This window comes from Eleginops maclovinus, chromosome 20 (genome assembly GCF_036324505.1).
Source record: "Eleginops maclovinus isolate JMC-PN-2008 ecotype Puerto Natales chromosome 20, JC_Emac_rtc_rv5, whole genome shotgun sequence".
NCBI classification, from domain to species: Eukaryota; Metazoa; Chordata; class Actinopteri; order Perciformes; family Eleginopidae; genus Eleginops; species Eleginops maclovinus.
In genome coordinates this window covers 28,752,870-28,780,464 of record NC_086368.1, presented here as the reverse complement: position 1 = coordinate 28,780,464, position 27,595 = coordinate 28,752,870, and the positions used below count along the sequence as shown (strand labels likewise).

Sequence of the window (27,595 nt, the reverse complement as noted above, 5' to 3'; positions counted from 1 at the left end):
CATGAATTACAAGCTATTCATGAACCTTTATAGGGGTAGTCTGATTGTAAAGCGGTACCCTTTATAGTAGGCTACCATATCTAGTCTATGAAACATGTGACATTCCCTGGCATCAGTAGAGGACAAACCCAGTTTCTGTCCATGTGGGGATTTCTCCCAGTTTGTTCAGAATCAGGTTTCCTCAGTCTTTTCATGTTCTAAGAACTTTGGACTTTCTTTCCTCCTCTGACCTTTTTATCCAGTTTGCCTCTGCTTTGAAATGGGACTTTCAGGGGAAAGGATATTCCTTTTAATGAGGCTGTGTGAATGCTTCGGACAGAGGGTAGCTGTCAAAAGTTCTGTCAAAAATCGTCTCCCTCTCTTTCTGTTTCTCTCAAGTCAGTTCGCAGATTTTTCAGTCTTTCCATTTTTGTTTTATGTTGAGTAGATTCCTCTCAGTTGTTGTTAGCTAGCTGGTTAGCCTCATTAGCTTGTCCTAGCATCTTCCTTATTTTACTGTCCGTCCCTCAGAGGTTTTAAGCTTAAAAATGTTCCTTAACTGTGCACGTTTTAGCTCCTTTGGGTACAGTATAGTGCAAGGGTGAGCAGTTTTCCCCACTGTTGCATCAGCCACGGTGCTCTTCTTCACTGTGGATCAGCATGCTAGTTAGCAGGCAAATTAGTTAGCAGATTTTTGTGTCGAGTATAAATGTCACGTGTTATCAAACTCAGATAAGAAGTAATGCCATGTTCTGTCTTTGTTGTATGTCGGGTTGTTTTCTCTCAGTGGTTGTTAGCTGCACACCTGCCTGGTTAGCCCTGTTGGCTTGTCCTAGCTTCTTCTTCTTCCTACACTTTTCCTGTGATCTCGTGGGGCCTTTTATCTCCCAACGTTGTTTTTCTCCAAGTTATTTTTCAATGTTTCAAAGTTGATCTCATTTTAAACCGCTTGTTTTGAAGTTTTCTTTAAGAGTGGGTTTATTCGTAGTGACATTGAAAGTGTCTTTTATATTCTGCAGCCGTGCTTTTGCTCGACCACACTTCCCTGTGTTGTTGAATCTGTTCGTCATGCTCTTTGACTTTTGTAAACACATTGCATGGTTCTCCATTATATTACTCAGAGCAGAACATCTTGTTCAGTATCTCAAATGCGACCTTACCCGTTCACGGAAGACACAAGCAAATGCTGTCATGCCTTCAGTCTGAGTACCGAGAAGCGTCTGCCGGCTCTTGCTTTGAGCTGAGTGCCCCTTCTCCAGCAAGCCTGTCTTCCATCTAAACAAATGGACATTTCCAGAAGACATCCTCTGCTGGAGCAGCCGTTTTACAGCCCTGCCTTCAGTGTAATTAGAGGACTTGTTTTGTCTCATATTTGTTCCTTTTGGGATTAAAAATGTGTTGAGGATGCATGAGAAGATGAAGATGCAGAGAGGCTTCTTATAAAGTGCAGCTGCTGTCCAGCTGAGAGAAAGACATCACTTCCTCTAATGAGAGATGATCTCCCCTGTGCTCAAAGGCACTCGAGAATAAATCACAACAGAGGGGATATCATTGCCTTCCAAATCAGTAAGAAATACCTAAAAAACAGCTTTCTGATCTTCAAACACTAAAGCTCAGGTCATTTTACATTTAGCCACAAAAGCCTTGGTTCTACAGAGCATTTAATGTGCATGTTTAATATTCCTGCTTCTACTATTGGTATGTATGCACGAAACAAGACGACCACATTCACAGCCGCTTCTCATTCAACCCTCGGATAGGTATTTTCCTCAAAATGTCAGTCGTCCTAGAAGTCCTTGCTTGATTCAGTAAGCTTGTTTTAGCATTTGAACAAAAGAATAGGAATGTAATAGTAATACTGGAGAGTTGCTGTCAAGACGTTAGAAAACCTTTTGGCTTACGTGAAGATTTAGAGAGTCAATGAGAAAACATTAGTTAGAATAGTTAAATAAATCAGGTCCTCTGAATGTTCTGCTGTTATTAAAACTATCCAGTATTTCTAAGTCATAAATGTGACTCAAAGGACTTCCACTTACTTAAAATAACTACTAAATAAACTGGCTCTAAAAATCTTTGATAAGACCGGTTAGAAAATGAATATAATTTAGAAGAACAGAACAACATGTTTTTCTGCTTTCCTACTTCCTGTCCTCTTCAAGGGCTTTTCAAGGCTAGATTAGCAAACACTGATCTAAGGTCCTCCAACAAAGTCTTCCTCATCCCAAAAAACGTAGGATATGACTGCTCTTTTATCACAATTGAAACAATTTCAGTGCAAATGCATGAATGATATAGACTGACGTATCTAAATGGCAGCTTCTTTAAATGCCAAGTCATTATTTTTTTTTGCACGAGCCGCAGTGACAGGTATTATGTATTGCCTCTTCTCTCCTGGACATCATCATTTTAGCATTCATTATCTAACCTCGACACCTTCTCCCACTTAGATCCAGATATTTGAAGAGATTATAAAGTGAGAGAAGCCTCTAGGTGGATGACCTTGTTCTGAGACTTCCTCTTCATCCATCAGCTGACGACAAACAAATTGATATCGATCGAGCAAAAAGTTGCTTTCAGGTAAAAAAAAAAAAAACAAAAGCTCCCACTTCCACCATAAATTGTAACTGGCAAGTTCAGGAAATCATTTCAAGGCCCATCACTACACGATAATGTCACATCAATCCTGATTTAGTTTTTCTCTGTCAGACTGAGGGACTATGATGTTGATAGAAGAGGATGTTAGAGGGGCCAACATTCATAAAAGGGCACAACGTTTTGTCACTTTTAAATAAATATGTGTCTGGAAAAACTCATTTTTAGAAAGTTTTACATCAAAATGTATACATTTACTGACAAACCAACAACTGAGGTTGGTTAGAATACTACTGAATGTCAGTAAATGTGTGATTCAGGCAACAGCATTAAGTGTATTTCAGTGAATTCTCCTCATATGAACTGACAGAGATGTCCTGCACAACTGCTTCAGAAGTACTGGGAAATAAGGAGCTGCTGATATTGTATGGCTAAGATATTATGACTATGTGCCTGAACCTGCAGAGAGAAATACTTTCAGATATTACATACACTACCTGGCCAAAAGAGAGGTCCCCAGGCTGTGGAGGCAGTGCTATGATCTGGGGCTGCTGCAGGTGGTCTGGTCTAGGTTCAGCAACGTGCCCAAAGAATGAGGTCAGCTGACTCCCTGAACATACTGAAGGACCAGGTTATTCCATCCATGGATTTCTTCTTCCCTGATGGAGCGGGCATGTTCCAAGAAGACAATGCCAGGATCCATCGCGCTCAGATTGTGAAGGAGTGGTTCAGGGAGCATGAGACATCATTTCACACATGGATCGGCCCCCACAGAGTCCAGACCTGAACCCGATGGAGAATCTTTGGGGTGTGCTGGAGAAGACTTTGCACAGTGGTCCGAATCTCCCGTCATCAATACGAGATCAAAGATGAATGCAAGACAGAAATAAATGTTGAGACGTTGCAGAAGCTCGTGGAAACGATGCCACAGAGAATGCGTGCCGTAATCAAAGCCAAAGGCGGTCCAACGGATACTAGAGTGACCTTTCTTTTGGCCGGGCAGTGTATGATGTAATATAAACCACATAAGCTTTCGATAAGGTGAATTAGACATCATCAGATCATGTTTACAGTAAACATTTCATCATCCCTCATTCGCTCCAGAATCACTACAACATGTATTTTTCTTGTCTCTTAATGTCCAATTTGTCGTCCATAAACCAACCAAGAGCATCACTCGGGGCACCAATCTCTGTCCGGTATCTTGATTAACTTTGTGCAAGACATACATTTTTAGATTAGTAGAAATTAAGAACAATGGCTGATAGGAGAGGAAGTGCTCAAGCCCCCTCTGAGGTCTATCCGTGCACCTGCCTGACTGTAGGCCTGCAACCTGTGGCAGTGCATGTATTGTTTCCTGCTGTTTGAAACCAATCAATGAAGCTTTACTCACACTCATCTTACAGACCACCTGCCAGGGGGAGTTTGGTGTCAACACAAGTACACATGGGTTACACATTTTCAGTTCAAAAGTGCTAGAAACAACTCTTTGATTAGCTTGATTTTGCCATATTTGATCATCTGTTCATTCTAAACCGAAAGCAGTGTGACTTTTTAAGGAAACATGGCAACAAAATACATCTGCTTTTTGTTAGTTCTTCTGAGAATGCATTGCAGGGATTCATCCCTTCTTCGACTGCAGTGATTCTTCTATAATCCCCGGCTTCTATCACAAGGTTTACAGTTTATTCACTCTGGGTGAGGAGTCAGATGTTCTCACGTCAGCGGTTCTTCTTTTGCTGAGCTGGCTTCTAATGCATTTGATTAAAGAAGTCTTTAAATAACCTGCATTAAAGAAGTGCTCTTGTATTAACATCTGGTCCCGCTTCTGTACAAAGAAAAAGGCATTTGAAAAATCAAGGTTTCTGTCTCTGGAGAGGGACTCAGCCACTCTGTCTTTCTCTCTCAGTAGAAATGACTTTGATTCCTCGGAGTTATTGAGCTGTGTCCAAGTACCAATAAAAAGCAGCACGGTAAAGTCCTCTAAGCTAATCACAGAGGTGTGGAGGAAGTGAACGGACCTGGATGACATTAAGCTGCTGCAGTCTGGTGCGGCACGCCCGGTTGTTGCTTAACACCGTCAGGGGGTTTATCCAATCAGCTGTCCAGGTCACTGTTTGGGCTGCAGTGAGCAGACACAGATCCTCATTGATCTCATTAAAGGCACTGCTTCACTGGCTGCAGTCCCTCCTGACGTTATACAGCTCTGTGAGAATGGCCTTTAGCGGTTTTACTTTCCCTGTAGTGTGTGATGTAGGTTTTAGTGCATGTAAACGGTCTGCAAAAGGCTAAAATCCCTGTGTTGTCTTCCAGAGGGGGTTTCTCTCCCACACACTCCCCCCCTTAGCCTGAAACACCTCCATTGGACTCCTTTGTTTACTTTCATAACATAGTGACATCACTACAGAACACTCACGCTCCTATTGGCTAGCGCTCCAACAGATTCTACGTGATAGGCTGAGGGGCGGGACGTCTCTAAGCTCTAAGCGTGGTGATATCAGAGTTTGTTGTGCCATATGTTGGTTCTATGGTGGTATTCATAATATATTTAAAGGGGCCCTGTCATGCTTTTTGGGGGTTTCCCTTCCCTGTAGTGTGTGATGTAGGTTTTAGTGCATGTAAATGGTCTGCAAAGGCTAAAATCCCCTGCAACGTCTCCATTGGAGTCCTTTGTTTACTTCCATAACATAGTGACATCATTATGTAATGCTCGCGCTCACATTGTACGTGATAGGCTAAGGGGCGGGACATCTCTAAGAGGTTGACCAATCACAACAGAGCCGGCCAGCTAACCAATCAGAGCAGAGTGGGCTCTGGTTTCAGACAGAGGGTGAAAAGAGGTGCTGCAGCCACAGGCGGTATGAGAAACATAAAGAGCTTTTTGTGCATTAAAGGAGACATCGCAGTAGAGACACTACATACTGATATATGTTCCCAAAATTGAGCATAATGTCAGCTCTTAAATACATTTCTTTGAATCAAGATACAGAGGTGTTCTCAGCTGGTTTGGATGCACTGTGAAGGGAATGTGTAAAGGCACACAGTAGCAGACTGTGCTATACATTCTTTCACTCATATTTATACCCTGCCAGTGGTATCAAAGTTCACCTCTCCCATCTGTCACATGCTCCTCGCTGAAACACACAGCACAAAGATGACTCAGCGTATTAACCCACTGTGCTCTGTGTTGTCTCTCTGTGCTGCAGTGTGGAAGGTGATGCTCCAGGCAGCGAGTTGGGTGCCTCTGTGGACCCCAGCAGCGGCTACGGTTGCATCCCAGTGACCCACAGCGGCGGGCTCGGCCCCGGCCACCTGGACAGCCAGATCTACGGACACATCTTGCTGCCCGGACACCTGAGGCCCCGCCGGCCCAAGCTCCAGCACTCGCATTCCATCCTACGCAAGCAGGCAGAGGAGGAGGCCATCAAGCGGTCCCGCTCGCTGTCCGAGAGCTATGAGCTCTCAGCGGACCTGCAGGACAAGCAGGTGAGGAAACAGATGATGAGACTCAAATGTATGCACAGGTCAGGGTTGGGAGGGTTGCTTTTAAATGTTACAACTACTAGTTACCTGTAAAAGATGTAATCAGTAACTCAATCTGAGTATTTAAATTTTAAAAATGCATCCTGATTACTTCCTGTTAATTTTGGATTACCTCAAATCCAGTCCGAATGAGTACAAGAGAAAGGAAACCTAGATCTTACATTGCCTTGAAGTTATCATAGTACCTGAAAAACGAGGCTCCTCAGGGCGGTCAAATAAAAAGAGTGATTCAATAATAACTTGTTTGGCCTTGAGGCTATTTGAACTGCATCTGTATGGAAGGACACAGGAAGGGGAAGCTTGTTAGGCAGTGAAAGTTGGAGCCTTTTGGAGGGAGACCTATTGTCCTGGTCTAAGTCTCTTGTGGCAGTCCGATTGCCTCCTCACATTAGTGACATCCACCTGAAGGTAGGGGGTTCGATCCTCCAGCCCTGCAGTCAACTTGTGGATGTGTCCTCGGGCGAGATCCTGAACCCTGAGCTGCTCCCGATGGCCCAACGGTGTGTGAGTGTGTGTGAGTGTTAGATTCCCTACAGCAGGGGTGTCCAAACTACGGCCCGGGGGCCAAATGTGGCCCGCAGGCCATTTTGAATCGGCCCTCTGCACATTCTAAAAGTATAATGAATACGGCCCACAAATTAAACTTCTGCTTCTCTTATATTTTACTTCTCAAATATATATGTTCAGATATATTACTGAGCCCAATTTAAAATACATTCAGTCATTTAGAATTTAAAACATGTTCTCACAAATCTTAGTTGATAAAAAAACCCAATAACTTATTTCTATAACCAGCTTGAAATGGAACCTTCATATTTACTCTGATTATCAGCACTCTGAGGCTTCTGTTTTAAGGAATGAGCTGCCAACAAAATAAATGAACCCCTAAAGACAGACGGGATGTAGGCTGTTCTTTCCTTAAAGCATTTTCAAGTATTGCGCATTATTCACCTACATTTGATTTATTTTGCTAACTTCTAACTTCACTTTTGAGACGGTATTCCCCTCTAGAAGCGGCCCAGCTCTCCGTATATTTTTCTGTATCTGGCCCTCAGTGAAATAAGTTTGGACACCCCTGCCCTAGAGCAAGTGGTGCTGCTCTGCATGAATGAGGTGTGAATGGGTGAATGACTCATAGTATGGGAAGCTTTGAGGGGTCGAGAAAGACCTGATAAAGAGCTAAAGTTCATTCACATCCTACTCCATCAGTCCAGATAGAAAGCAGTGTAAAAGGTTATGTTTAATTTCTTCACTACATCTTAATTTGTAGTCAAACAGTCTCCAACTATATCCATATTTTTCCTATAAATCTTCCCAGAGCAATTCCTCATCATTTTTTGGGCCATTGCCAGTGTATCTGTAGAACTGGCTTCACATCCCAATTCAACATTATCTATCTTTCTCTGGGAGGCTTTTTGAAACTAACAAACCCTAATTATTCCAGCCATTTTTAACTGCCATCAGCGCTCCCCCTCTTTTAGATTTTAAGAATGGGGGAAAGCAGATAAGACGGCAGCAGCATTCTTCATTCTGTCTAATACATGGTTCTAAAGGTAACAGATATTCTTGGTTGGCAGGTGAAAGCAGCTTTTGTTTGAGAGTCAATTTTCTAAATGGAGTAGTAATGCACTAAACAAAAAGCCTTTTCTTTGTCACCAACACTTACCCTCCATAGGCTTGACACAGTAATCATAAATCAGGTTCTATAGACTGGCGTTTATCTTTATCTGGCTCAGTAATCCTTACGTGACCTAAGTATCAAATAACTTTCTCACCAACCTTTCTTCTCTGCCTGCAGGTGGAGATGCTAGAGCGGAAATATGGTGGGCGTTTCATAACCCGGCATGCAGCCCGCACCATCCAGACGGCCTTCCGCCAGTACCAGATGAACAAGAACTTTGAGCGTCTTAGAAGTTCTATGTCTGAGAACCGTATGTCCAGACGGATCGTCCTATCAAATATGAGAATGCAGTTTTCCTTTGAAGGACCTGAAAAAGTCCACAGCTCCTATTTCGAGGGAAAGCAGGTGTCGCTAACGGATGATGGAACCAAACTCGGTGCGCTGGTGCAGTCGGAGCACGGTGGGGAGATTCAGGCCAAGACCCCCACGACACAGAGCGACTTCACAGACGCTATCACAGAACTTGAAGATGCCTTCTCCAGGCAGGTTAAGTCTCTGGCTGAGTCCATAGACGATGCTCTGAACTGTCGCAGTCTGCACGGCGATGAGTCGGAGCCGGTGAGAGGCCTCCCGGATATCGACAGGGAGCTCAGTTGCCAGATGAAACCTTCTCACGGGGCGTCAGAACACCGCAAGCTGGATGAGATGAGGGCGTCCTACAGCGACGTCACCCTCTACATCGATGAAGAAGAACTGTCACCGCCGCTGCCCCTGTCTCAGTCGGTGGACCGACCTTCCAGCACGGAATCGGACTTGCGCCAGCGCTCCCTCAATTCTTCCCAGGACTACTGGTCACTGGCTCATAAGGACGAAAAAGGAGACACGGACACCAGCTGCCGCAGTACACCGTCTCTGGAGTGCCAAGAGCAGCGCTTGCGGGTAGACCACTTACCTTTGCTGACCATCGAGCCTCCAAGCGATAGCTCCGTGGAGCTCAGCGACCGCTCTGACCGAAGCTCTTTGAAGAGACAGAGCGCCTACGAGCGAAGCATCAGCAATCAGCAGAGCAGCCCCAAACAGATCACTCACAGCCGGCCACCCAGAGGACCCCCCAGAGAGGAGGAAGCCCCCCGACATCGGCCACGACAACTGGAGGCCCATCTGGCCATCAATGGCACCGCGAACCGCCAGAGCAAGTCCGAGTCCGACTTCTCCGACGGCGACAACGACAGCATCAACAGCACGTCCAACTCCAACGACACCATCAACTGCAGCTCCGAGTCCTCGTCCCGGGACAGCCTGAGGGAGCAGACGCTCAGCAAGCAGACGTACCACAAAGAGACGCGCAACAGCTGGGATTCCCCGGCATTCAGTAATGACATCATCCGCAAGAGGCACTACCGCATTGGTCTGAACCTCTTCAACAAGTATGTGCATTCCCCAACGCAAGGCCCATTAACAAGCTGCTCACACAGAGACACAATCTGACACATCGCTTGTACCTTTTAGCTTCAAGCCAATGAGCGACAGAGGTTATGTAAATTGCAGTCCATTAGTTATGACACATGAAGCTCTCTTTCATGATAAATGTGCAGTGAGTGAAACGCGACTAACAATCTGTTTTACTTAAGCCTCAAACCAGCCTGTGACTCATTCTGCTTCACTGAATGCCGAGTGATTCATCTCAACCACTTAATCATATCACGATTGTGGATTTGGTTTCTTTCAGAGCCATTAAGTTCCTTTTAATCATTTGCAATCAACACTCCGGTAAATCAGTCGCTCCCTCCTCTCTACTCTCAGCTTTCATCCAGTTCAACCACCACCCTTGACACACATTTGGCCGGGGGGAGTGCATTTGGATTATCTCAGATTTGGATTGCGTCCTCACTCCTCTCTCTCTCTCTCTCTCTCGTTGTCTCTATCCTCTCCAGGAAACCAGAAAAAGGCATCCAGTATCTGATAGAGCGAAACTTTGTTCCAGACACTCCGGTGGGTGTGGCTCACTTCCTGCTGCAGAGGAAAGGCTTGAGCAGGCAGATGATTGGCGAGTTCCTGGGAAACAGACAGAAGCAGTTCAACCGAGATGTCCTCGAGTGAGTTTTCGGCGTACTCTTTGACTTTGGCTTTTTTGATTCCCCTTTTAGGAGCATAAGTATAACCACTTAATTGCAAATGGGCGTTCCAGCTTGCAATCTACACCCACTGAAACCGTCTTCAAAGTTTCTGAGTACATAATGACTTACAGAAATAGATCCTAATTGCTGTGATGCTCACATAAACATACACACTCCTTTATATTTCTCAGTCCCCTTTAAACCGGGAAGTAAAGTCATAAAGTTCTTCTATTTTCCCAGCAGTGATTATCAAACAGTGCCTTTACTTTATGCTTTAGTCTGGACAGATTTATCTGAAACACACTCGCAGCACTATCGGAGCCCATTGAGATTCTGCGGAGGATAAGGCCAGTAAAGGTCCTTCTTTGTCAGTTTGACAGGCATATCTAAAGGGCTCCTTGAGTAAACTTCTATTAATCCTGACATGCAAGATACCACGGTAGAAGGGGCTCTGGAGAGCTGAGATACCATCCTCACTTCAATACGGAAAAAAAGGTTCTTTATTTAAGTAAAGGTGTCAGTATCAGAAGTTAAAGTATGCTCCATTATAGGTAACTGTGTGGGTAATGAACAAGGCGTAGGGTTAGGGTTGTGTGGAGACAAAACATTAGATAATTATCACCTGGCTTTTGGTTATCATTCAAGTAGTTTGGGGTTTCCAATTGCTGTTTTGTTGAGTCTAACTGCTCTCATTAAAGTCATTTCCAGCAGAAAGCAGCTGTTTTTGCCTTAGAATCTCACCACCAAACACCAAACCACAGGAAGTGAAACCTGAAGCAATGGATGGAGCGTGTGTCGAAGATACATCCAGATATTGTTATCAGGAGTTGATGGGTTAGGGTTTTGGGGAGCGCGCGGTGCTCCGGAGGTAAACATTTTTGTGTTTAAAAACTCCTTTAATAAAACCTATAAAAGTTTATAAAAGCCCTGTTTGGTCTGTGTATAAAAGAGAGAGCAGTAACTGGAGCACAGAGCGTGTACGGCGGGGCAAAAACTGTTCTCCTGACCCACCAAGGGGGACTTTGGTGTGTCCCACAACCTCTGGTAAAAGACCTGGTGACTAGGCTAAAAACATCTGGCTAAAAAGAGTCAAGGTTGACTTAGTTTAAAATAGGCATGCGGGTAAGATTAGTATTAAATCATAAATAATAAATAAATAAATACATAAATATATTAATTAATAAATCAAGTGCTGTTGAAATCACTGAGAGATATAAAGATATAAAACATGAGGAATATTTAAATATATGTCAAAATATAATATATAAAGTATACAACATATAAAATACACACATTAGTATCACACAGGTTTTAAAACAAAGTCAACCAAGTGTCCTTAAAAGTGTTTAACACCCAGGTCAAGGTCTAGGGAGGTGGTGCCGGTTAGGCACACCGGATGATGTTTAAAAGGAAAAAAGGGTTTAGGGGTTAACGGTTTAGGGGTTTAGGGTAAGGGTTAAGGTTAAGGGTTAGGGTTAGGGTTTAGGGGTTTAGGGTTAGGGTTAAGGGTTAAGGTTTAGGGGTTTAGGGTTTAGGGTTAGGGTTAAGGGTTTAGGGTTAAGGGTTAGGGGTTTAAGGGTTTAGGGTTAGGGTTTAGGGTTAAGGTTAAGGGGTTAGGGGGTTAGGGTTTAGGGTTAAGGGTTTAGGGTTAGGGTTAAGGGTTTAGGGGTTTAGGTTTAAGGGTTAGGGGTTTAGGGTTAGGGTTAAGGTTAAGGGTTTAGGGTTAAGGTTAGGGTTTAGGGTTTAAGGTTAAGGGTTAAGGGTTAGGGGTTTAGGGGTTTAGGTTTAAGGGTTAGGGTTTAGGGTTAGGGTTAATGGTTGCGGGTTTAGGGTTTAGGTTTAGGGTTAGGGTTAAGGGTTTAGGGTTAGGGTTAAGGGTTTAGGGGTTAAGAGTTAGGGGTTTAGGTTTAAGGGTTTAGGGTTAGGGTTAAGGGTTTAGGGGTTAAGAGTTAGGGGTTTAGGTTTAAGGGTTTAGGGTTAGGGTTAAGGGTTTAGGGGTTAAGGTTAAGGGTTAGGGTTTAAGGGTTTAGGGTTAGGGTTAAGGGTTTAGGGGTTAAGAGTTAGGGGTTTAGGTTTAGGGTTAGGGTTTAGGGGTTAAGAGTTAGGGTTTAGGGGTTTAGGTTTAGGGTTAGGGTTAAGGGTTTAGGGGTTAAGAGTTAGGGGTTTAGGTTTAAGGGTTAGCCCTAACTCTACAAACAGGGTGATAACATTGGCTCTAAATTCATCCTGGTGGCAGTAGCTCAGACATGGTGTGTACTCAAGTGGAAATAACATGCTTATTAGTTTGAAATGTTCTATTTTGTACTCATGTTGTACTTGTTGGGTAAACTGTCACCATATCAGTGTGATGGTAGTGGAATAGAAGTACAAGTGAAACATACTTAAATATCAAAAGTTAAAGAGTAAGGAAGAGTGTTGTACGTATTAAGAAGAAGTCTGGTTGACTCAAACAATAAGTAAGGCACTGTAGCCGTCTGTAGCTCTAGCAGAGGATATACTCTCAAACCTTTAGGGAGCTGTTCACTTTTGAAAAGGTTGTGTATTGTCCTACCCAAACTGACTGCCATTAATGTGCATTTCTTCCTCCAGCTGTGTGGTGGATGAAATGGACTTCTCGAGCATGGAGCTGGACGAAGCGCTCAGAAAATTCCAGGCGCACATCAGAGTTCAGGGGGAGGCGCAGAAGGTCGAGCGGCTCATAGAGGCGTACAGGTGAGTCCTGACCCAAAGAATCCACGGATATTCACCGGTGGAGAATTTACTGACGTGTTTTACGCTGTAGAACGAAGCATGAACATCTCTGAAACTTGTGTAAACCACAGACCTATCTAGCAAGAAATGTTGACTTCAAAACGAAGGAATCAGAAGTGGTAAATGCTGACTGATTTCCTGGTTTTTGGAATCACTCCTGCACCGCTCCATTGGGTCTCAAATTAGACCAATCCTGGATAATGTGACAGGAGGATCATTACAGGGTTCATTGCCATGTATAGTATCTACCATCAACAGAGGATGGCACAAGATACTATCGAGTCGATACCATGTCCTTAACACTCTCTGGGTTTAAGCACAGCCGTGTAAAGCCCTTTAAACCCAGGCTGTGTTTGTCCAGATCATTACAACAAATCATTCAGAGAAAGAATACTCTAAAACTGGATGGAAACCTCCCTCAGGGCTGCTGATGGATGTTGTTTGTAACTCATTTATTTCCTCCTTACCTCAGGTAAAAAGGTGCTCTCATGCCCATAGAAAAATCTGCTTCAATCAGCACTGAGCAAGGACATTTCATCTCAGTAAACACCGCATTCACCGTAACTCTGGGGAGATAACAATAACTGATCATCTGCTGCTCGCCCGCAGTAAAGATATGATCATGGAGTCCCTTTATGGTGACTCAGAGAGCTGTTCAACAGCCTGTATGTAGGCTGTATTGACAGTCCTATGTGGTGCTGGATCATCGGTCTTTTGACTTGAGGCTTTAAAGCCTTATTTAAATGCATGTGGCGTTAAGGAGAGAAGAGCTCAACATCAATATTGACGTTCCTGCCCATGAGGGGAACTAATAGGGAAGGTTAATGTTTAATTTTGCATCGATGAAATGATGTCTACGGATGCTTCGTCCTTTAAAGGTGGACTTATTATTGGACTTGTTATTTCTCATCACGGTTTGAAATAAATCATAACTTTTAATGACATTTGTGGATGCTATGGTGGAAACGGTGTCCAGTTGAGCGCTTCCAAGTCAATTTCAATGGTGTACTGCTGGTGTGTGTGTGTGTGTGTGTGTGTGTGTGTGTGTGTGTGTGTGTGTGTGTGTGTGTGTGTGTGTGTGTGTGTGTGTGTGTGTGTGTGTGTGTGTGTGTGTGTGTGTGTGTGTGTGTGTGTGTGTGTGTGTGTGTGTGTGTGTGTGTGTGTGTGTGTGTGTGTGTGTGTGTGTGTGTGTGTGTCCGTGTCCTGTTGCATCACAGCAGAAGTTGAATTGAGCAGTCCCCTTGACTCTCCTTAGCAGCAGTCTGTTCTCCTTAGCAACGGTCTGTTAGGGGACATTAGCAACCCCTGGAATGTCCAAATTGACCAATCAGAATTGAGTATTCTAAAGCTACTATGTTCCTGCTCCTCCAAACACAGATATTTCACCAAACTGTATCAAACCTTAAAATTCCACAGTTTGCTAAATTCCATTTTGACCTCAGATTTCAGTAGAGTTTGCACTTTATATTTGATCACGTGTCCGATGTTCTCCTCACAGCCAACGCTACTGCATCTGCAACCCGGGTGTGGTGCGGCAGTTCAGGAACCCCGACACCATCTTCATCCTGGCCTTTGCCATCATCCTCCTCAACACGGACATGTACAGCCCCAACGTGAAGCCTGAAAGGAAGATGAAGCTGGAGGACTTTGTGAAAAACCTTCGAGGTACTTTGTCCTGCCTTCCTGCACCGTATCCAGCTGACTGTCACAAAGCCAGTATTAACTGTAGACACTGATATGCAGCTCCGGGGATAAGTATTACCTCTAAATTGAGTTGTGTGCATGCATATTGCCTTGATTAATAGCCGTGTCAATAAGGTTGTTTTTTTTTTTGGGCCAAAAGAGCTTTGCTGTTGAGGCAAATCACTGTTGAGTTGCCTTCAACAGACTTCGAGTGTATTAGCAGGGGCTTTGTGGCATGGCTCACTCATTTCTCCGGCCTCGTGGAGTGTGAGTAATTAAAGTACAGTATTGAGTGGAGGCGTAATGCTCGTCCTCACAGAGCTCTGAAGGACATTCCCGTCTGTGCTGTGAGAGACGTGTGCAACGCCGAAGAATCTAAGTGGGGTTCATCAACTCTCACAAATCTCTGAATTAATCATTAATCCGCCTGTATTTTTCCTCTCTTTTCTCCTCTTCTGACAGGGGTGGATGATGGGGAAGACATCCCCCGAGAGATGCTGGTAGGGATATATGAGCGGATTCGCAAGCGAGAGCTCAAAACTAATGAAGACCACGTGTCCCAGGTTCAGAAAGTGGAAAAACTCATTGTTGGAAAAAAGCCGGTAAGTCTGAGTTTGCCGGTTGCACGTAGAGTGAGACCGCTTTTTATCTTACCCTCCATTTGGGAACATGCAGAACTAAATTACCCAATGAATGTGCCTCTGAGCCGTCGCACAGAGCACTGGTTTATTCAAGGCCAACATTCTCTCAAACCAAAAGAAATGAAAGAGCATTCTGAACATGAAACTTCTTTCTTCGCTGTGTGTCACATTAATTCTTCAAGGCCGGAGACCTCCATGCTGAATGACTGTAATGTGTCTTTTGCCCTCAGAGCCAGACAAGAAAAAGTACAGTGTGACAAGCTCTGTAATAATGAACGAGATAAACACACCGAATTATCTCCAAGGTGTTTACTAGAAACCATACGCTTCGTCTCAGGTCCGTTAGTACCCTTATTTATCAGACTAACCCCACTTTGGTGACACCCTTCAGCAGGAGTCCAAGGGACCTTGACGGTGTCGTGATCACAGAGGGTGGCGAACATTGGAAACATACTGTATTAAAAGATGAATGTGAGGAACACGGAAATGTTCCTCCCTTGATCCATGAAACTAGCTTTCCCCATTTTAAATTTGTCCCATTTTTCTTGTTGAACATTATGTGGAATGTGTTTTTCTTTGATGTATGGTGAATATGTGTGTACTGATCCTTGTAAAATGACTCTCCCTCCACAGATCGGCTCGCTACACCATGGTCTGGGCTGCGTGAGTATTACTCTCTCTGTCGTCTACATGTTAGGGTTGAGTGGAAGTGTTTGTGAAATACCCCCAAAGGCCTGATGGAACAAACACTGTGAAAGGCATAAAGTACATAAACTAAGTAATGAGGCTGTGTTTGTGCAGGTACTCTCCTTACCCCACCGGAGACTGGTCTGTTATTGCAGACTTTTTGAAGTACCCGACCCCAACAAACCACAGAAGTTGGGCCTTCACCAACGGGAGATCTTCCTCTTCAACGACCTGCTAGTGGTGAGGCAGACGTTACTCTTTCAGCACATTCAGAACACACTTTGAGTGTAAAGAGTCTGACCTCAGTGCCCTGCTTCTGTTCATAGGTCACTAAAATCTTCCAAAAGAAGAAGAACTCTGTGACGTACAGCTTTCGGCAGTCCTTCTCACTTTATGGCATGCAAGTGCTCCTCTTCGAGAATCAGTGTAAGTGCAATGGGGTCAGGGTTGGACTATTGCACAAAGTGTGAGAACACAAAGGTGTCAGTATTCTTAAAGTTTGCATAAGACAAATTAAAGATTAGAATGACCACAAGGCAGTGTGAGAACCAAGCCACAACCTCAGTGTTTGGATAGTGATGCCAAAGTAGATGTGCAATAGCTTTAGATAGCCAGCAGGGGGCAACGACGCTGGTTCATACTGAAGTCTGTGTGTATAGAAGTCTACGAAAAACCAAAACCATGACCATAATTCACTATTGATTTGTGACCTGATGAGAAGCAACTTTGGGATCTAAATACTAAAGCCAATGCAGATGTGCAGTTACCTTGCATAGCCAGCAGGGGGCAACAAAACTAAAGTCTTATAGAAGTCAATGGGAAACATAACCGTAATTCTCTCGATTTGTGACCTGGGTAAACATTTACATGAAAAATGTTTGGTGTCAATAACTAGTTCCAATCCTTCTTCAACATGGTATCATCAATTTAAATAGGCAATAAAACAGGGTGTGCTTTACGGAGGGTCTATCTTTACACTAAGCAGTCGCCTCAGGCTATTTTCTGAGCCCTCTCTGTGTTTTTATATTACAAATGCATCCCTTTTACAGTTTATTTCAGTGAATTGCAATATTTGGGTTGCCTTAAAAAGTCTTGGTCAGCATTTGGTTGTACTTAGCTTCACCCCCTTGTATCACTCCAAGTTTATTTACCAAGTTGGCGATAGCTAAGAACCAGGAAGACAAAAGCCTGGCTCAAGTCTTCAGGACTGTAGTCCACAAACTAAAGGTTGATGTCACAGTATACATGTCCAGTCTTAGTCAGAGCCCTATTGTGATGTCAGACGGGTATAGAGGGATGAGGTTTCAAGTAGTGTCTGACTATCCATTTAGCATTTTGTTTGGAGCATCTTAAACACCTTAAAGTTAGCCGAAGTTTTTTCTGTTTCTGAGGGAATTCAAATTCCTGTACGCTCCGTTGATGATAGCTATATTTTGTTTGGCTAATGGTCGATGCACTCGCTCTTTAGATTATCCTAACGGAGTGCGTCTGACCTCAGCCATTCCCGGAGCAGACATCAAGGTCCTCATCAACTTCAACGCGCCGAATCCCCAGGACCGCAAAAAGTTCACTGACGACTTGCGGGAATCCATTTCTGAAGTCCAAGAGATGGAGAAGTACCGGATAGAATGTGAGAAAAAGTTCCACGTCTTACGTTTACAAATAAAAAAGTCTGGATTTAGCGGTTAACATTGTTCATGTGTCTCCTGCACAGCGGAGCTGGAGAAGCAGAAGGGGGTGGTGAGGCCCAGCATGTCCCAGACTTCAGCCATGAAGAAGGACACGGGTAACGGGAACCTGAGTCGCGGGAGTCTCGACGACAGCTACGCCATTGGTGAAGGTTTGAAGAGGAGCGCGCTCAGCAGCTCCTTACGTGACCTCTCGGACGCAGGTAAAATAAGGGGAAGCCACGGTACCATACTAACTCATGTCCCATCCTATTGCTAGACCAAGTATACCAGGCTGGGGGATACTGTCCACTCCTGACCTTAATTGATCTGGAAACTAGGAAGAAGCTGTTCTGATTTGGGCGGTAGCCACTTCCACTGACCTTCTGATGCAGAGTCTCTGAGCAAATGAAGTTAAGCAAAGAAACAGAGATGGGTGTTTGCTAATGGGCTCAGGTGTAATTCACTGGAGGCTATTACCTATTAATCCTGCGTTGCCGACAGTGGAGGCCATGTAGGTCACTGTGATCAATTTGAGCGTCTCAGTCGTAATATGAACTGATGTTGTGGAGTTGAGTCAGGGTGGAGAGAGTCGCCTGTGACCTCAGCACAGCGTTCCCACTAGTGAAGCAGCGCTCAGTGCCGTTGGATTGAGACACAGCATCCTTTAGTTGGCAGATTTTACAGAGAGAAACCACACTGGAGGTTAGGGGACTTTCAGACCCTAGTGATTTTAAGAGGGCTATTACAAGTTGATTTACCCCCCCAAAAATGATCGGCTGACTTACAGACCTATCCTTCCCAATGTAAATCAATGGGAAAAAGTGTTTTGGGGCTGAATGATGTCAGGTATTTCCTTCAAAGCACTTGATTTTTACTTTGGAGCGTCTCATCATCACTCACTTTGGTTGACGTTAAAGTGACTCTTCAGGGACAGCGCTCTCGACCCTTGCAGGGGACAAGTCGTGCTAAGGATTTCTGAGCTTGTGCATGAATACCTTTGGGTATCTGGAGTGCGTAAGACAACCATGACAGTTGCCTGTGACCTCCATAGATCAGAAAACAGTGTACATTTACCACAAGGCAAAAGTCAATAGCCTACTTGGTTGCATTATGGGATACGTAGGACAGTGTTGTTCATACTTGGGATAAAACATCTCTGCCTTTTCTGCTTGGATTTGGATCCTCGTCTTGCAAGTTAATGGATGTGAAATGTCACATTTTAACGCTGTCAATGTTTCTGCTAAATAGGAGGGTCTCCTGCCAGCTGTGCCTTAAGTTGCTGTGTACAAAATATTCAAGTTGACGTATCCTAGAGGCTAAGCTAGAGGTGTAGCAGTGCCTTGCTTCTCCCCTCTCCTTGTCCTTGTTAGCCTCCCTCTGCCACGCTGCTGCTAGCTAGTCGCCTGCCGCCATTGTCACCTTAGGGTGCTAGCGCCCCTCTCAGAAGAGATATGTGCACCTGCAGTTGTTAACCCGGCGTGTCTAATCTGTCATGTTACATGTTCTGGCCAGGCAAGCGTGGGAGACGCAGCAGTGCAGGATCACTAGACAGCAATATGGAAGTAAGTAGGATTGAACCGATGCTGAGCTGTCCTTTTTCAACTTTATGTTGACACAAGTTTTCTGTTTCTCTGTAGTTTTATTTTAAATGTTTTGGTGGTGTTTTTTTTGTTGTTGTGAGCATCTTGGTCACTGCATGCTTTGGGCTGATCCACTGTGGCTGATAACACTTGATGTGCACAGCATGACTAATAATCCCCCTGGCCCACATTAGGGCTGCTCTGTGTCGATGGTAGAGCCTCGCTTTGAGTCATCCTCTTGTGTAGCGGGTTAGCATTGTCTCAGTTTTCTGCATTGTTCCCCTTTTTGTTTACTAGATGTGAATCTGGCTATGTGTTGTCAGTTCCAGATACTGCATGCTTACACAGGTTTTAGTGACCGACTCGGATGACCCCTGACCTTGATATGAAGTTCTTCCCTTTCCTTCTGTCATTGTCAAACTTAGCCAACTGATCAGTGCCGTAAAAGATACCTAGCATAAAGGCAAAGATGTTAACAGAAACTCTTTGTAACCAGACAAACCATTTTTCAGTTAGGATCATTAGCATGCGGCTAGGTGACTTGTAGCTATCGATCAAGCTAGGTGCAGCTAGCTTTATGTAGTTGATGATGATTTGAGACAGGGCAACATTTCTTTAGTTATTCATTGCAAGTTTGAGTCTGGATCTGTTAGCAGAACAAGGTCTTAAAGGAGAAAGTGTCATTTTTATAAAGTCTGGGGGACTTAGCCTAAGCAAAGCAGAATTAAGTTAGCTGTTAGCTTATCATGTTAGCTTTTGAGGTTATTTACCAATATTCAACATTTAAATGAGACTCACTGTTAAAGCTGAAAAACCTGCACCTTCTTTGGACTTGTGTTATTAGCAATCAGGCTTTGACCCTAGCATTAGCTTAGGGTCAGGGTTAGATCATGCAATGTACAGCATGAGTTCCTCTCATTATGTCAATCCAGTGGCTATTTAAAGATAGGAATACCTTGTCATTGAAAATTATCCAGAGACTCAGCAGAGAATACAACTGATAGAGTCTGACAGTCCAACAATATCCCAGTATCAAGAGTCGTTATGCAACCCTTTGGAGCTGCAATCCAAATCCAGCTTTACTTTTCTTAGTGAAGCCCAAAGGGGCCACAGTTTGCTGCTCGTGTTACAGAAGATGAACCGTAGTAGTTTAGTTTGCATGTGATGCATGGCTCTAAAAACAGTTGCTTTATTTGTTTTGACTTTTTTGTGATGTTGTTATTTGTTACTGTGCCATTATATAAAAAAAAGACCTCTGATGTTTTTCTTTGAGTGGAAATGTGGGAATATTAACACACTGTTTCTGAACCTGGACTCGACAGTTGAAACGGTGCTGCATACAAATATATATGTGCTGTATACAGGCTGCAGCTTCAGATGTTCTCCGAAATGGGGGCAAATTAAAAATTAAAAAAGGGTATTGTAACCTTGGAAACCAGATCTGATAGCAACAGAGAGTCGGTGTGTCTGCTCATCACAGGGCGGCTTCTGCAGTCTCTGACAGGCTCAGCAAGCTAAGCCTCCAGACCCTTCAGAGAGAGCCTGACCAAGAGCATGGACAGAAGAACCGAGGCAGTGAACCGGAAAACAAAAAGCTTTTCCACAAGACGAGAGTCAGCTGTATGTAGTCGTGCAGTTTGTGAGGAATTCAGAAAGCCTGAGCACAGGAACAAAAACCCTAACCCTTTAAAGAGGCTGTTTAGGGTTTGTTTGGGTGCTCCTTTGTCTGTAGTGTGTTTAGTGCATGTAAATGGTCAGCAAAGGCTAAAATATGCAAGTGAGTGGAAGACAAAATCCATCTGGAGGCAACAAGGGGATTTAAGCCTTTGCAGACCATTTACATGCACTAAATACTATCTAACACACTGAAGGGAAGGGAAAAAGCACAATCTGAATCTGCAGCAGGTATACCCTCTCTTGTATCGGCCGTTGAGAGTAGGTTTTGTCCTTGTGCCTCCTGACCCTCCTCTCTCTTGCAGGGGTCCATCATTAGCAGCCCCCACATGCGGCGGAGACCCCCCTCCAGCCGAGACTGCCCGTCCCGCCACAGCGGCCACTCGCTGCCCAACTCCTCCTCGCTGCTCGGGACTCTGTTCGGCCCCAGACGGGTGAAGTCGCCCAGCCCCACCCCTCAGGCCCTGCACCCGACCCTCATCTCCCACAGCCCCCACCCCACCAACCTGCACCACACGGCCCGGGCGGAGACGGACGCGCCGGCCTCCACCCACCCTCACCACGGCCAGTTCTGCCACCAGAACCCCCCGCCTTACCACCACCACCACCACTACCACCCGCCGGCCCACCTGCAGCACCCTCCGCACCAGTTCCACCCTGCGACAGTTCACGCGCCGCAACAGCCGGCCTACCCGCCTCACCCGCCTCACGGCCACGGGAGCCACTCGGCACACCCCCCTCACGGTCCGCATCACCACGGCCCTCCTGCAGCCCCCTCCCAGGCCCCCAGCAGCACCAAGCCCAAGCACAGCGGCATCAGCACGGTGGTGTGAAGTCGCACAGAGACTGGACTTTGATTTTAATCCGAGACGGTAGCACTGTGTCTGTCTGCGGACGCCGGACCAGATCCTGTGCCTCCTTCGGGGTTTTTTGTTGTTGTTACGCTCATAGCAGGAACAGTTTACTCGAGCACATTTCCTTTCCGGTTGCTCCTTGCATTTCACTTCAGGTCATAATTCAAGAGCATGCACAAAGACCACAAATACTGTTTCTCCTCAGTAAATTAAAGGATCAAATATCTAACTTACTAGTGTTTTACAGAAGAAATCAATAGTAATCTTGACTTTCATGTCTATAAGGGGATATGATCTTATCTGACAGACAGACAGACAGACAGACAGACAGACAGACAGACAGACAGACAGACAGACAGACAGACAGACAGACAGACAGACAGACAGACAGACAGACAGACAGACAGACAGACAGACAGACAGACAGACAGACAGACAGACAGACAGTCCTCAGCCCTACAGTAGCTGTATGAGTATATAATGTAGCCGTAGCTCACAGTACACTGTGATATCTCTGATAGCAGTTTATAAATGTGCCAATTATCCAAGCATATAGTCACCACAACATGCTTTCTGTAAATTGTGCATAGTATTTTGTAAGATAACAATATTAACTGTTGCTGTAATAACAATAATAATAATGACTATTATTACAAGACGAATGCATCGATTACGACTCTCAGTATTATACCGGCACAGAGCGGGCGCAGATTCCCTGTTCAATCAAAGCTTTTATAAGGTGAGGCGAGTCACTGCTGTGTCTGGTTGCCTTTGAGTTAGAACAGCTGGATGGAGGGTGGTGCAGATTTTGCACACCGCCCTGCAAACCGTCTCATCCCTTGGGGTCGTCTTTCAATCTCCCGAAACAGATTCATCTGTCTGCCAGCATTTTATTTTTTTACCTATTTTTTTAGAGTCTAATGGACAGCATAGAACGCTCTGGTCGGTCCGTTCTGCAGGAGGAGGAAGAGGAGGAGGCGGAGGAGGTTTTTGGTGGGGTGTGTAGCAGGGAAACAACAACTCCTGCTGCGGAAGCTCTCAGCTGGCTGAGTGTGGCCTGTGTGCGGTTTCTTTGTGCGTCTCTTGAGCGATGTCGTCCCACCATCAGACCTTTTCTTTGCTCGGAGCCACAGCACTATATTTATCATTCTTTGCCGGTGATAGAAACTCTTCACCACCAATGGCAGTGTCATATCAATCATCTATTCTGACATATTAAAGGGATCCTGTGCACGGTATCTGGAGTGTGTGCAGAGCGGAGGCATGGGGGGGGGGGTTGTTTTCCTAGACGCAGCACTTAGTTGATATCAATGGCTGTCTGTCCCCGCTTGAAACGAAATGGACTTTTTTTTAAACTTGTATGTGCAATATATATCTCCCTTTTCTTTTATTGTCTAAACGCAATTTCAATCTGGTGTTTCTTTTCCATTTCTGTCCATCCTCTTGTCATTTCTTCCTCGATGTTTCAGCGACACATGGATTCGGAGGGACAGGACCTTCCATCACAGGAAATCATTGCATGTAAAAAATGTATTTCAAGGCTATTTTCTAACTAGTGTGTATTCCCAAAACTATATCAATGTTACAGATGTTAAAAACTAATGGTAGAATAGTTTTGACTTACAGCTAACCTTGAAGTCTACTATGTATTCGTGTCACTCCGGACGGATAACCAAATCTGTATCGTTTCCTTAATCCACCTGTACTGGATCTTTAGCGTACAACGGAGCTATCGCAGCTGTGAGCGGTGTGGAGACAGATGTGCTCTGTCATCAGGAAGTCACAGTGATAATGGACAGACAGAGTCTTTTATCGTCATATTTATCATCTGTCTCCGTCAGTAGCTCTCTCATTACCGTCGAGTGACACCCAGACGACCCGATCCCTTCCTCCTCAAGGTTATCAACCCTTTATGCATTAATTAATGGCCCTACTGTCAGAGATACTCTAATGTTCCTCCGACTTTACGTGAGGCAGAATGTTGTTCGACGCCACACCAATGAAACGAAAAGGCCTCACAATGTAGACGATGGTGAGATGTATTTTGTTTTATCCGCCTCAACATGTAATGGGTTCTTTTGATTGGCCAATGCCGCACACTTCCACCAATTTTGATCCACATCGGCAAACATCTATTAACTGTGTTGACCACAAACCAAGCCAAAGCATTACCTCTCCGGTCAAGGTAATACCCAACAAATAATGCTTTATAAAGGAGTAATAAGCTATTCATAAGCACTACTTCCGGGTTCCCATGTTCTGGAGCATTGCTTAACTCTACAGCAAATGTTACCGAGTCAAATGGACTAGTCCTTACAGTCCTAGTGCTAAGATGAGATGTACCTTTATTAATCCCAGGGGGGAAATTCAGGAGTTTAAGCAGCAACAGATGGAGAAAGAAAAACAGCACAGATTCACACAGGATGGAAAATAGAAACACAAGTAGAAATAAAAATGATATTCTGGTAACCGTTTTAAAACAAGCTGTTAGAACAAAACAAATATCAAGAATCAAGCAGGCGTATATACATTTCATATTGTTAAAAATATACACATGTATGTATGCAGACAAAAAGTGCATGAGCTATGTCACAGGGGTGTCCAAACTTATTTCACTGAGGGCCAGATACAGGAAAATATACGGAGAGCTGGGCTGCTTCTAGAGGGGAATATCGCCTCATAAGTGAAGTTATAAGTTAGCAAAACAAATCAAATGTAGGTGAATAATGCGCGAGACTTGAAAACGCTTTAAGGAAAGAACAGCCTACATCCCGTCTGTCTTTAGGGGTTCATTTATTCTGTTGGCAGCTCATTCCTTAAAACAGAAGCCTCAGATTGCTGATAATCAGAGTAAATATGAAGGTTCCATTTCAAGCTGGTTATAGAAATAAGTTATTGGGCTTTTTTTTATCAACTAAGATTTGTTAGAACATGTTTTAAATTCTAAATGACTGAATTTATTTTAAATTGGGCTCATTAATATATCTGAACATATACATTTGAGAAGTAAAATATAAGACAAGCAGAAGTTTAATTTGTGGGCCGTATTCATTATACTTCATTCAAAATGGCCTGCGGGCCGCATTTGGCCCCCGGGCCGTAGTTTGGACCCCCCTGAGCTATGAGCTGGCAAAAGCAGGGAAGAAAGCTACCCATAATGCATCTTGGGTAGAAAATATAGAAGTTAATATATCTTGAGAGCAACACAGGGCAGCTTCATTCGACCAGTGTTTTAAAGTCACCTGAGATGAAGACCTGCTCCACGTAGATTACACTTTGTTACACTTTCTGGGACCAGAGCTCAGAACATGTCCATGTGTTCTTGACATTGACTGTCATTTAGGCCACGTTCATAGTGAGACGAGTGATAGGATATAGACGACTCACCACCTCTAAACAAATCTATGGAAAAATAGATTAGAATAAGGACATTTTTCACAACCTGGATACCTAAATGTTCTTATTAATGGGTTATTACTGATGTATGAAGCATTATTAACCATTAATGAAGCCACTAGGGACGCCGAACCCCTCTATAAAGAGTTATGAGTCAGTGGCACCACTAAAATACTTATGTGTGCACTGGGCTGACATTTCAAACTTCACGTTTCGGTCCTTATGGAGTCCAAAAAGTGCCAATATTGCATGGTCATTACATGAATGAATAGGGGACTAAATTGAATCGTCCCAGCACAATCCACAAGTTGACCAATCAAACGAGTTGTTGTGGAATAAAAGTGCGAGGAGAAACCAAACTTTAGAGGAAATATTGGTTTGTTTCGGATCAATGGCGGTCCAGACTCAAGCATCGATCCAAACCCTGTCCGGACTCCTGTGAGGTGCTTCGTTGCATGCCGCTGATGCCTACCGTTTCTCTTCTGTTATTTTTCTAAGTGTTTGATCAAGCAGCGGGCCTCGACTCGCCCCTTCTCAACGTAGCTTTGATTTCTCTGACTGATGCTTGTTTACATTTAGTGTGTGTTTTCATTCTGCTCCGGCACGCATTTCACCTGCCCCGCTGTACAGCAAGACGTGGCAGTGTTCTGCTGAGTGTGAAAAGCAGAAACACATCCAGGGGTGTACGACTTTACCAAGAGGCTTCTGAAAAGCATTTTAAGGGTGGCTTGGTAGTAAAGATAAACTGTAAATAGTGTGTAAATAATATTAATTATGACTTCTACTGCTCACTGTCCCCCCCCCCCTGATATACACATAATCATGGACTGCTTCTTTCTGCCTCTGACAGAAATGAATTATCATAGGAGCTACAGATGGAGGGTAAAGTGTTACACAGTTTGAGTTATTTCCCAAGATGCACCTGTTCTCTCGCACCCACAGCCCACTTTTGAAGCCGACAACAGGAAGGAGTGCTCTTATTTTATTATGCATTCTGTTTCTAAAGTAGACAAAAACCCTATTGATGTAAAACTAGTACTGTGACGATGTTGAGAACGCAAAATAAAATGATATATTGTAAAACCTGAGCTGACTGTCCCTATTTCCCTGTCCCACTTGAATCACTGGGTATATCTACTGACCATCTTTATGTAGATTTTTCTACCTAAAAGTGGTTATAAAGTCCACAAGGGGGTTTTTCTACTTGGAATAGATAAGTGTCCTAGTGTCCTTCAGTACCACACTCACTCAAAAGGGAAGACGGCCTGCTCTCATACAGGCAGTTATACCTCAAAGTCATTTAAGAATCCTAGAAGTGCACTTTCTGTTTTGTTATTTCTACTCTAAAAAGAGAATTTCATTTTAGAAATTGAAGGGTTCATGAAATTAGATTCTGATGGGCCACTTTTCGACATTTAAAGGTCTGCTCTTTCTAGATATCAGACCGTTGCCAAGGAGAGCAGACCGTTGCTAAGGAGGATGCTCCAATCAAGGGACTACAGAGGACAATAAGAATGTAGGACATGTTGGCTAATTCAACGTTAGCTGTTGCTGAAAAAACAGATTGTTTTCCTTCTGACAATCAACCAAAAGCTGAACCCTCCCAGGTAAAGGAAAGATGCAGAGATGCCAAGAATCAGATACAACTGGTATAGAAACAAACAGAACCTAAGATGTGAAATTTGGGACTTATTGACGAATGGAAATTCCTGCTAAGGTAAATTAAGGGTCTTAATGTGTTCCTCCATGCTTCGTACATTTCCACTTTTTTAAAGCTCCACACCCAAACTTTGAATCACAGGATTTCTGTCATGAATGTCTCCCAATAGCCACACAACAAATCATACAACTAGTTTCTTTATGTTTCAACTCTCAATTATTACCCTCACGTTTCCAGGATCTTTTCAGGGTGCAAGGCATCTGTGCCCTCTGTCTACAAGTCATACACACGTTTGTGTTTCCCTCCTCTGCCAGCTATCCAACAATAAAAAGGACTCCTTCAGGGGGGACACTCAGGGACACTCAGGGACACGTAACGCTCTGGAAGTTGTCACTGCTGATGAAAGTCGAGACAGCAGGACTGTGTACCTGTCTGACAGCGTAACTGTGGTGTGATGTGTGTGATGGTGTAACTGTGACGGTGGCAGGTGGTCAGACTGACACTTTGCCCTGTTTGTCTGTCCAGCCCATGAGGTTGGAGCTAAAAATAGATCCCAGCACTGAGGGCCACGTCCTCCGTGTCAGCAGTACGACGTCATCATGCGGCTGGGAGGGGCTTCATTTCCTCTCAGCCAGGAATGGAATTCATTATGTTGTACCTTAACTGGGTATGGGTCTGACTTATCTTTTTATTCTGTAGGCTAGATATTTAAATAGCACTTTGTGGTTGAACTTGGAAAGTGCTTTAAGAATACAATTATTATTATTATTATTATTATTATTATTATTATTAGCATTATTATTAGCATTATTTCTATTGTTATTTTATTATTATTTAATTAAATGATTGCATTTATTTATTATAAGCATTATTTTTATTTTATTATTTTATTATATTATTATTATTATTATTATTATTATTGTTTCATAGAAAACTGTGATATTTACACATTTACTCTGCCTTATTCACTTTTAATTATGAATATAGAATAAAAATCACCAGTGTTGGCCACGTTTGTTTACACATACAAGATATATAATATGATTCTGAGTTATCTCAGTTAAGTCCAATAAAACAAAGCTAGACAACCATCAGGACTATAATTTAGTATCTATGGGGACAAAATAGGTGTACACATACCTACTCG

At 43.9% G+C, this 27,595-nt stretch overlaps 1 protein-coding gene across 7 annotated transcripts in view; it reads left to right on the top strand.

The window, feature by feature from the left end:
* The window catches only part of iqsec1b (IQ motif and Sec7 domain ArfGEF 1b), a 194,510-nt gene extending 168,634 nt beyond the window's left edge, over nucleotides 1–25,876 (top strand). For 5 of the 7 annotated variants that reach the window (XM_063911923.1, XM_063911924.1, XM_063911928.1 and 2 more), the window contains 13 exons: nucleotides 5,778–6,057; nucleotides 7,913–9,162; nucleotides 9,670–9,831; nucleotides 12,442–12,564; nucleotides 14,102–14,268; nucleotides 14,749–14,888; nucleotides 15,561–15,590; nucleotides 15,729–15,854; nucleotides 15,941–16,040; nucleotides 17,083–17,244; nucleotides 17,329–17,505; nucleotides 18,797–18,846; nucleotides 20,844–25,876. In XM_063911923.1, coding sequence (XP_063767993.1) covers nucleotides 5,778–6,057; nucleotides 7,913–9,162; nucleotides 9,670–9,831; nucleotides 12,442–12,564; nucleotides 14,102–14,268; nucleotides 14,749–14,888; nucleotides 15,561–15,590; nucleotides 15,729–15,854; nucleotides 15,941–16,040; nucleotides 17,083–17,244; nucleotides 17,329–17,505; nucleotides 18,797–18,846; nucleotides 20,844–21,371 — 3,295 coding nt within the window. In that variant the 3' untranslated portion in view covers nucleotides 21,372–25,876. Of the gene's footprint in view, nucleotides 1–2,492; nucleotides 2,557–5,777; nucleotides 6,058–7,912; nucleotides 9,163–9,669; nucleotides 9,832–12,441; nucleotides 12,565–14,101; nucleotides 14,269–14,748; nucleotides 14,889–15,560; nucleotides 15,591–15,728; nucleotides 15,855–15,940; nucleotides 16,041–17,082; nucleotides 17,245–17,328; nucleotides 17,506–18,796; nucleotides 18,847–20,843 lie in introns of those variants that run through there. The other 2 variants (XM_063911929.1, XM_063911926.1) reach the window with 2 other exon arrangements.
* The last annotated feature ends 1,719 nt before the right edge of the window (nucleotides 25,877–27,595 follow it).